Source organism: Pelophylax lessonae (genome assembly GCF_965119305.1).
Source record: "Pelophylax lessonae genome assembly, chromosome: 5".
Lineage (NCBI taxonomy): Eukaryota > Metazoa > Chordata > Amphibia > Anura > Ranidae > Pelophylax > Pelophylax lessonae.
Window position 1 is genome coordinate 90,970,188 of NC_138772.1, and position 11,102 is coordinate 90,981,289.

The following is an 11,102-nucleotide window of genomic DNA, read 5'->3' on the forward strand; positions in this document are numbered from 1 at the left end:
CACATTTTTCTCCATAGTCCTGTATATTTGTATGTTATAACCTTTTAGCCTTTTATATTAGTGAAAATGCACTTCCTGTCTTCACTCCAGTGCTGTATGGTGGCAGTGGTGAGTAATGCTTGCACCCCCTTTTCGCAATGATCTGTGTACAGACTTTGTTTGCGTGTCAGACTAGTTAAACTTTGCTGCCCTTTTGGACCTTGCAGTCTAATTTAGAGTATATCTAGAGCCAAAACATTTTTTTTTTTGTTTTAGATAGAGTAGGGGATGGTTAAAACCATCTGATTTCCCTTCACATCCTGTAGACTCACAGGAAGTGGAAAACCCCTTCTTTTGACCACTGCCACAGAAACAAGTGTCCCCAATGGAAGATTTACCCTCCATTCTTCTTGAGGAACCTCACCTAGTTTTACCTTCACTTTAATTTCTAATGACATTGTTCCTCAGGACAATCAGAGAAAGCAAAGCTTACTAAAAGATCTAAAACGACAGATTAAAAAAACAACAAAACAAACTAAGCCCTCTTTTTTCCATAGCAGTATTGCCTTGTTTTATATTTTAAAGCTTTCCAGCCAGCAGTAGCTAGCCCTTAAAAACGTCATAACGCTGGAGGTGTTATGTGGGCTTTGTGGTCACATGATCAAGGTGCTTGGCTGTCACAGTGCTTAAGTGTTTGAAAGCCCGCCCACTGGCTCCTGGTCTTACCCCCACCTGGGGGTGTTGATTGAGTTCACAAGCAAGGAATGCTGACCATATATATATATATATATATATATATATATATATATATATATATATATATATATACATACAGCAACTTGTCATTCAAGCCAATGCTTATAGCCGGTATTAACAGGTTAAACACACTAAGCAAAAAGTAGAGGGTAAAGCCCCGTACACACGTACCGATCGTCGTCATACAAACGTTCGTCTTTTCTCCCCGGGATGTCTATGTCTGTTGAAAAGTGCAAAGACAGCACAAGAATTTTGTCCGCCGACTTCAGCTGACTGCAGAAGTGATGTCATGTAATGGTTAACTTTCCCTGTGTTTTTTTTTCTTTTCTGAGCATGCCCAGTCTTGCAAATCTGTGGCCTGTCGGCTGATTTCTGTACTGACTGGCGAACAATCGTCCGTTCTGGTGTCGGCATACAAAAATTTTTATGTTTGCAAGAAAGACTCTTGTCCGCAGAATGTGCGCAGACAGCTGTCGGAGGCACCATACTAACAAGCGTACAATCGGCAGATCTTTTGTCCGCCGACGTTTGTATGGCGACGATCGGTACATGTGTACGGGCCTTTAGACTATGGCAGGTAGATAGATTTAGACTAGTAGACACAACTATTTCTGTGACTTCAGTTGGGCTCTGCATCTGGATTAGAATGACCTATATAGGATGTAGGGATATAGTTGCGTGGTCTGTAATTTTGGTTATAGTTTGCTATATATTATTCAGTTAGTTCATATAATGGGACAGCACATTTTGAATGTTGAAATAGTTTTAGTTTCCCACTTCTGCTTTTTGCAACCATGCATTGCACCTGTTCTTCTCAAACAGCCTATTTTGAAATCTTCATACGTATTCTATAAATGATCAGGTTTGAAAAGGACTTTTCTTTATCATCCATTGACAGACGCAGCTCCATATCTTCTTAGACCATTGGGTTATGCTCCTTCCATCAGGAATAGGACCCTAGGCAGGAAAAAGCTTTACCACGCCTATGGGGCTGTCCCTGCAGCCATTACCTCACACACTCTGCTACAGCTTCCAGTTTGTTTCTGCATAGTTTACGAGTAGGACCTAGTTCCCTGCTGGGACTTTGGTCTTAGCTATATAAAAGTGAAAATTTTGTTACTTGTAATTTTTATTTACTAGTTGGAGTTCCTGGAGAACTACAAGCAACAGCCAGTTGAGGTTTCAGACTGGATAATCTAGATCCTTAAGGTCTCCCAGCCCGGCCAGTGAGCATGAGAAGGTTATAGTCCAGCACTAGGCCTCGCCATGACAGAGCCCCAGTGGATGGGGACAAGCCGTGAGTGGACTGTCTCACTGGGATGTGACGACCTGGAACGCCCTGAGTCACAACGTAGCCCCTGGCTGGCAGCACCCCCACCCCGGGTGGGAGGTGACCTGTTTGGAGTGGCGCCCACCTGGTACCATGGTATGGTGAGTAATGCTGTCCCCCCCCAATCCTCTGGCGGTCTCGGGGTGGACGTGGGCCCCCTCCTGGGAATTGTTGGAACCACAGGAGATCCCTCGGTTGCCCTGGCGTCTCGGACATATCAGGCCACCTCCTTCAGTTATTCCCCTCCCTTTCCCTAGTTGATTCATTCCTACCTTGGGGGGCTGTAATATTGGTGGGGCTTTTTGTTAAGGACCTTCTGATGCCACTTGTCTGGGACCCCCCCTCGGGCCTGGGAGACTGCATAGCGTGCCGTGGGGGCCGCCATTTTGCTGTGGCGTGCCGTGGTGGGCCGCCATTTTTCTGTGGCGTGCCGTGGGGGGCCGCCATTTTGCTGTGGCGTGCCGTGGGGGCCGCCATTTTGCTGTGGCGTGCCGTGGGGGCCGCCATTTTGCTGTGGCGTGCTGTGGGGGCCACCATTTTGCTGTGGCGTGCTGTGGGGGCCACCATTTTGCTGTGGATTTGTGCTCATTATTTTCCATTGACAATGTATGGACAACCATTTTTTTTTTAGTTTCCCAAAAGAATGCATGGGGTGGCCATTTTCTTGTGGTCCAGATTGCTGGACAGGCAGCAGGCATGGCACATTTGATCTAGCAATGACCCAGGCATTTTTTTTTTTCGGTTTCTATTTCCTGTGTCAGAACGTTTTACTTTCTCTATCACAGAACTTTCCAGCAAGCCTCCTGAGCGGTTGGGTAATTTTTTTGGGGTCCCCTGTAGGTTTTCCTTACTCACTCTGCTATCAGATTGTACTGGATTGGGATTTGTGATACTGCTAGTGTGGTGGTGGGATCGCAATTTGCGGTCTTTTTAAAGTGACACTGCATTATTTTTAATCAGTGAAAAAAGGAGTCCCAGGACAATGTTTCACCTACAGACCCCCTCAGTGTGGTGGCGGGACCCTCTGGGTCGCAGTCTCTGTCTGCTTTTAGGGCAGTCCTGAAAAGCTTGGTGTCAAAGGTGGATTTTGTGTTCAAAGGTATTGACAGCCGCAAGCATCCGCTGCCTTCACCTCATCGGTGGTATCCTCAGATTCTGAGGTAGATATGGCTGCCACGGACGCCCCCCATCCTGATGGATGTCCTCACATTCTGATGGTGAAGAGGACCTGTCCTCTTCAGCTGCCGCGTGGGAATGCGCATTGGTGGAAGCACTCAGTTTCCGTGCGGGAAACTTTTTTAAATTACAGATCAATCTACAGCGTCTGGTACACAGGTGTCTTTTTGCTCCCGCAAAGCCCAGAAGTCAGGCAAGGGGTTTCCTTGTCCGGAGCTTTTTGAGGATATTGTAAATGAACATTGGCGGTGGATCAAGCTCATAGTTGTGCCCAAGCGCTTTAAACCCTGTTACCCCTTTGCGGAGGCGGTTTCCACTTGATGGACCATGTCACCAAATGTGGATCACCTGGTTTACAGATTGAATAAGTCTACTGTGGTTCTGGTGGAGGAATCCCCGGCTTTTACCGACCCCCCGTGGATAGACAGGTGAAGTCTCTGTCCTGCCATCTACATGTGTTGGCAGGTTCCATACTAAAACTAATTTTGTGAATGTTATGTGTCTCAGACGGTCCCTGAATGGGTAAAGTTACTTAAGGGGAATTTAGAATCTGAACAGATTCCTCTGGCGCTGATGGACCAGATGGCTTAAGCCCTTGTGTTCATGTGTGATGCGTCCTTGGATGCGGCCCCTCTAGTGGCCAGGGTGTCTGCAGTGGCCATTAGACGCATAATGTAGTTGAAAACCTGGTCAGCAGACCAGGCTTCAAAGAAGGCTTTGACGGACCTTCCTATTATGGGAGAAAGGTTGTTTGGATCTTCTCTGGATGAACTGATCAAAGGGCTTATGGGTGGGAAGAGTACTCTTCTTCCTCATTCCTCTAAGGGCAAGGCGCCACTTCATAACCGGGGGCCTTCCTTCACTGCTTTTAGGTGGCTTTTTCGTACCCCCGGGTCGAAAGAAAAAGGAAAGCCATTCAGGTCCTCTGGGGGTTCCAAGAAGCCATGGACAGTTAAATCCAAAACCGGCCAGTCCGGTTCTGCAGGCAAATCCTTGCCTGCATGAAGGGGCCCCCCCACCCGCTTCTGGGGTGGGGGGACGTCTTTGCTTCTTTCCGGAACCATGGACTTCCCTGATTCAGGACAAATGGGTTCATGAACTGATCTGATCAGGGTTCAAGATCGAATTCTGGTCTGGACAAGTTCTTCCCGTCCAATCTACGTCTGTCTCCAGACCGGTTAAGGGATCTACGAGAGGCGGTACAAGATCTGCTTGCACAAAGAGTGATTGTGTCGGTTCCCTCTCAGAAACGCTTTCTAGGGTTTTTTTCAAACCTGTTACTGTGCCCAGAAAAGAGGGCAATGTGCGTCCAATTCTGGATCTCAAGGCTCTGAACCTTTTTGGATGGAATCCATCCGCACAGTGGTGGCGTCCCTACACCCGGGAGACTTCTTATGCGCCCTATATCTATGGAGGCTATCTACACATCCCTATCTACACTGGGCATCAGCAGTTTCTTTGCTTTGCCGTAGCAGAGGAGCATTATCAATTCGTGGCGTTACCCTTTGGTCTGGCTTCCGCTCCCAGGGTTTTTACCAAGGTACTGGCCCCGCTGTTGGCATTGCTGCGCCAATTAGGGATTGTGGTACTGGGGTACCTGGACAATCTCCTATTGAGAGCGGACTCTCATGCAGTCCTGTTGGGTGATCTTTCGATCACTGTCAGAACCCTGCAAGAGTTTGGGTGGAATATCAATTTCAAGATATCCTCCCTGATACCTTCTTTGAGGATGGATTATCTGGGCCTGATTCTGGATTCCGCTTCAGAGAGGGTCTTTCTTCCTCCGGCCAAGCTGCAAAAGTTGCAGGGGGCCATTCGGTTGCTGTTGGCAAGCAATCTGTTCTCTCTGCGGATTTGCATGTGAACCTTGGGTCTGATGGTATCAACTTTCGAGGCGGTTCCATTTGCTCAGTTTCACACGAGACCTTTACAAAGGGAGATACTTGTCAAATGGAACAAAGATCCAAAGTCCTTGGACAATTTGATTCGGTTGAGCCACAACACAGTCTGTGCCAGGGCAAGTCCTTGCTGCCGTTGTTTTGGATGGTGGTGACCACGGACGCCAGCCTGTTGGGATGGGGCGGGGTGCTGGGACAGCTCTGTGCCCAGGGAACCTGGACAGTAGAAGAGCCAAAACTACTGATCAAAGTTTTTTGGAGCTCAGAGCAATAAAGCTTTGTCTGAGCCACTGGATGACTCGTCTGCAAGAAGGTCCGGTTTGTATTCAGTCGGACAATGCCATGGCTGTGGTTTATATCAATCATCAGGGGAGCACCAAAAGTGTCTTGGCGCTGAGAAGGTGGCCGAGATTCTGGCTTGGGTGGAAGAGTTTGTTCCAGCCATCCCAGGTGTGGAGAACTGGCAAGCGGATTACCTGAGTCGTCAGGTGTTGGATCAAGGGGAATGGTCTCTTCATCCGGAGGTGTTTCATCTTTTGTGTGTCCGGTGGGGGACACCTAAGGTCGATCGGTTTGCTTCTCGTCTCAACAAGGTGGTTCAGAGGTTCGTAGCCAGGTCCCGCGATCCTCTGGCCGATGCCACAGACGCTCTGGTGTTTTTTCTAGGTGAGCTCCAGTTGTTCCTGGTTGAGCTCCGTGTTACCTGGTTGGCTAATTTTAGCCTTTGGGGAATTACGTTCTTTGCGTTTTTTTTCCCCCACCCCCTCATGCTTTGGGACATCCCAATGTTCTAAGAAGATATGGAGCTGCGTCTGTCAATGGACGATAGAGAAAACTGGATTTTTGTATTTACTGTAAAATCCTTTTCTCTGATGTCCATTGATAGACACAGCACCCGCCCCTCTACTTTTGATTGAAATGGGGTTTTTGTCTTCTAAACACTGCTTGCAATGAAACTGGAAGCTGTAGCAGAGTGTGTGGGGTTATGCCTGCAGGGACAGCCCCATAGGCATTATAAAGCTTTTTCCTCCCTAGTGTCCTATTCCTGATGGGTGGAGCATAACCCAATGGTCTAAGATGATATTGAGCTGCATCTGTCAATGGACTTCAGAGAAAAGGGTTTTAAGTATTTGATTCACTTATGGCTAAAAGAACCTTAAGACTGAACTACAGCCATGAAAACTTTATTTTCAAATAAATATCTCAATAGCGACAAAGGATATAAACCTATTTTGTATGCACCAAATGCCTTTGCAAACCCCAAACTGACCTAGTAAAAGTAGCAGTGTCATTGTGCTGTACATAGCCTGTGCACAGAGCAGAGCTTTGGGAGGGGACCAGCAGGCCCCACCCACTAAAGGCTGCCTGCAGAAAACTACAGGAGGGGGCAGAGTAAAGACCAGTCAGCCTGCACAAGGAGGTAGAATGTCAGTGACTGGTCTTTATTACAGGAAGCTGCTACACAGAGGCAAAGTTGCACTCTGGATTACAGCACAGATCTGAAAGAAATACACAAAGTACACCAAAATTCATGGAATTATTCACATGATGAATGTATTTATATTAGATTTGCTGATCCTGGAGTACAGCTTTCAGTTGGCCAAACACTGAAAGTTTTCTCTCCTTTTAGGCTGAATGAAAGAAATCCAGTAGATTCCTCCATCCATCCTGAACAGTGTGGGTGGAGGAATTTTCCCTGCTGGTTATTCTATACAGCAGCTTTTGGGACCTCCAGCTGCCTAATACCCAAAAAAGTGACTGCATCTGATTGGAAGATGAAACTGTATGGCCAATCATCTTTCACTTCGCTCTTTCAACAAAAATTGATTGAAAAATCTATTTTTGTTGAGCCGTGGTGCTGACAGGGCCACCCACTGCTTCTCCTACTAAATTGGCCAAAATTGACCAAGCCATCCAAAGAAATCCAGCCTGGTGTAAAGTGGTAACTTTAAAAAAGGGGCATTTTTGGCAAATAAAATGACAACTCATATTTTTCATAACTTGTATTGAACTGATAAAAAAAAAAAAAATATATATATATATATATATATATATAATATAAACAAGGATAATCTTCATCTTATTCATAGTGAAAAAAAAAAAGGAAAAAGCAGAACGGGGGGGCTAATTTTTTTAAAAAAAAAAGAAACATGTTTTCTTTAACAGGAACCGTATTATTCATAGGGGACCCTATGAAGTGGCAGAGTGGGTTGTTGTGCTTACAAATGCCCAACGTGTACAAGTGATCTGACCACGGATAGATTCCAGCGTGACATTTGAGAGCAATGATGTCAGTGTTATACTACTAAAAATGATCCCTTGGTATTGCTGGTCTGAGAGTTGTAGGCTGCTACATCTATGAGTGCTCATGTGATCTGAATGATTCATATCCTGATGTCAGACTGGCAATCCCTGCTCACAACAGTATATCCATATCTGCATGCGCACAAAGGAATCTGGACATATATGGACACTATGGGATATTTGTGAACTGTTACCAGACAACTGGTCTATTTCATTGGTCGGACTCGGTACAATCCAGCTTATTTTTCTATTCTTAAATGGTGAGCTACACGAATGTTTGTAACCTGACTGCAATGTGCCCTAAATAGAGAATTAAAAAAAAAAGACTGGCCATCACTGCTGCAAAAGGGGGACCAGAGTCCGTCACCCTGTAATCCCCACACGTAACACTAAACTCCAGGCAGATATTAACCACTTGACCTCTGAAAGATTTACCCCCCTTTATGACCAGGCTATTTTATGGTTTTTGGCATTGCGTTACTTTAACTGACAATTGAGCGTACACAAATGCTTTGCACAAACTAAATTTATATAATTTTTCCCACAAATAGATCTTTATTTTAATGGTATTTGATCACCACTGAGTTTTTTTTTTTTTTTTGCGTTTTAAATGGAAAAAGACTAAAAATCTAAAAAAACAAACAAACAAACAATATTTTTTACTTTCTGCTATAAAACTTGTCTAAAAAAATCTAACCTCTTTATAATTTTAGGCCAATATGTATTCTGGTACATATTTCTGGTCAAAAACATCCCAGTTAGTGTATATTGATTGATTTACGCGAACGTTCTAGCGTCTACAAACCTTGTTTTATTTACTGGAATTTTTACATATACTATAATATATATAGAGTGTGTGTGTGTGTGTGTGTGTGTGTATATGTAATGTATGTATGTATGTATATATATATATATATATATGTATGTATGTATGTATATATATATATATATATATATATATATATATATATGTATATGTATATATGTGTATATGTGTATATGTGTGTATATATATATATATATATATATATATATATATATTATAATATATTTCTTATACTAGTAATGGTGGCGGTCAACTTCTAGCAGGACTGTGATGTTAAAATGTGTGCAGTCTGACAATGACTGACACTAATACAAACTGTAAGCATTGTCCCTTTTATTCAAGACACTGGCTGGGAAGGGATTAACATCAGTGGCAATCAATAGGTTAAATTTGTGCCTAGCCAGTGTTTTGTGTGTGTGCTGCTTTGACTAAGAGATGTGCTGGATTATAGTCCCTTCTTTGCAGGGAAACAAAAACCGCCACGTCCCCGCTGACAGGACACAGCTCTGTATTTTCATAGACAGAGCTCTGTCCTGTCTTCCTCCTTGCCGATCAGCGGGTGCCAGTGGTCATTCATTGGCCGGCACCTCTCATTGGTTAGTGCTGTGTCTATTCACAGCACAGGCGGTGCACCCCCTACCCAAAAGTGCCAGATCATGTACTAGGTACGTGATTGGGTACAGGAGAGCTACTTTGCTGCCATATAACGGCGTTATTCAGTCAGCAAGTTGAGTTGATAAAATACTAGCTTATGCAGTTTAGTATTCATAAAATAAATAAAACTGTCAATGCAAATTTAAAGCTGAACTCCAGGCAAGCATTTAAATATTCAGTTAAAATATGTACAGTATATAGGAATCATTTTGCCTTCCAAACAATTTTTAATTTTGTCAAGTGAGTCCTAAAATGTACACAGTACCGCCTGCCAGTTCAGGCGAGTTGGTGACCTGTCTTTTCACAGGTTCGTCATCTCCCTGCCGCCTCCTGTGATTGGACAGTAAAAGAGCATCAGAATATCTCATGAGTCATCCTTCTGCTATTTCCTCCTGTCAGCATGTCCCTTGTCATTACATATGCCTGTAGCATACCTCATTCCCTCCTATTGCTGCCAGTATGGGTTCTGCTGTACAGGGAAAAAAAGGGGGCAAGACTGGTTATTTGCTGTACACTAACAGGTAAAAGATGTTCATTGTATAGAACTGACCTAAAAAAAGGGTTCAAGGATTTTTTTCTATAACAAAAATAATCCTGAGATTATTCTGATTTGTTTTCTAAGTAGAATTTCTTATATTGCAGCTGCTACTGGAGAGATGCCAGCTTATCAGATCCATACAGCAAGCTCTGCTTTGCCACAAGCAGTGGTAGTGGCAGCAGCACCAACAAACCTGCACAGCCCGCAGCATTTGGCAGAAGAAGCAACACGCAAGAGAGAATTGCGGCTTATGAAAAATAGGTAAGAGATCTATTCCCTTTTCACGTGGTTGGCGCTAACTCATATGATAATATATATATTATTTCTTATTAGACCGGTGAAGGTTGTTAGGTTTCTCAGTGAACTGAAAGTCAGAGCAGAAGCTTCAGGCTTTACCTATAGCGCTAGTAAATAATAGCGCTTTATGACTTTTTCTACAAGACAAATACCCCCTCTTTCTTTTTTGCAAATTGTACCCTTTACCATCTGAGGGATGTTCTGCCTGGTATGACTGGACACAAGTTGCAGAACCAGGCAGGGTGCAAAGCGCCCTGCAGTTTCGTGTTCCTGTTGCAAGGAAATCACCTCTCAGTTGTTGTGTTTTTTTTTTTTTTTTTTTTTCGTAGAATAATAAAAAAAAAAAAAGTAATTCTGAATGGGCAGGCTCAGGGACCTATAGAGACTAAAAATGTGGCTATGTTTGCACATTTTACATTCATTTTTGAAGTTCATGTATTGTGTTTTCATAATGCCTATCTTAAAGCTGGCCATAGACACATAGATTGATTCTGTTCAGCCTGTGAACTGAACGAAAGAAGTTTAAAAGGGCTTCTCCATCAATAATAAACAGTGCTGATGGACAAATCTCGTGCAAAGTATATCCAAACAGTGACTGCATCTGACTGGTGCAGCTACTGTTTGGCCAATGATGTTCCTTTGATTTTACAATCAAGGGATGTGGGCTGCCGTAGTTGCCCACAAGGCCACCCATGGAGCCAAACTTAAAGAGGAGCTCCAGTCTCCTGTGAAAAAAATGCAAGTCAGCAAGTACAAAAACCGTAGCTGCTGACTTTTGAAAAAACAACCACTTACCTGTCGTATGCTCGTCTGCTGTCTTCTTTCCCCGGCACCGGCATCTTAACATTGGGCATTTGGCTGTGACCGCTTGCAGCTTCACACTGCGCATGCGAGAGCAGCGCTGCAGATCGCGAATGGTCAAGCAGTCTTCTGCGACCTGTCATTTCCCAGAAGAATGCAGGGGGGGGGGAGATGGGAGGGAGGAGAACTCACTCGCTTAAGCAGTCCTGTCAATATCGTTAAACCTGTCAATATCGTACCCGTTCAGCCCCCCCCCCCCCCAGCTCCTCAAAAGCGCCAATTCTTCAGGAGGAGCGGGGGACGAGTCCCTAAAAGGTAACTTCCCCTTTTGAGTGGAGCTCCGTTTTAAAGGAAAAGTTGACCTTTCGTAACCTATTACACCCATATTCAGGGTGTACATGTTACGAACGAACAGGCCCCTGTACCTCCCCAATCCTGAGGGTCTTCTCCCTCCCTACTAGCTGTCACAATTTCATAAAACGTGGCCAGGGGGGCTCCACCAGCAAATTTATAAAGCCAATAAACCAATGCCCTACCAAATAA

At 44.4% G+C, this 11,102-nt stretch overlaps 1 protein-coding gene across 3 annotated transcripts in view; it reads left to right on the top strand.

Annotated features, from left to right (window-relative positions):
* Nucleotides 1–11,102, top strand: part of CREM (cAMP responsive element modulator) — a gene marked incomplete at its 5' end in the record, with an annotated part of 38,073 nt that overhangs the window by 19,179 nt on the left and 7,792 nt on the right. For all 3 annotated transcript variants that reach the window (XM_082257515.1, XM_082257516.1, XM_082257517.1), the window contains one exon: nt 9,566–9,722. In XM_082257515.1, coding sequence (XP_082113641.1) covers nt 9,566–9,722 — 157 coding nt within the window. The remainder of the gene's footprint in view (nt 1–9,565; nt 9,723–11,102) is intronic.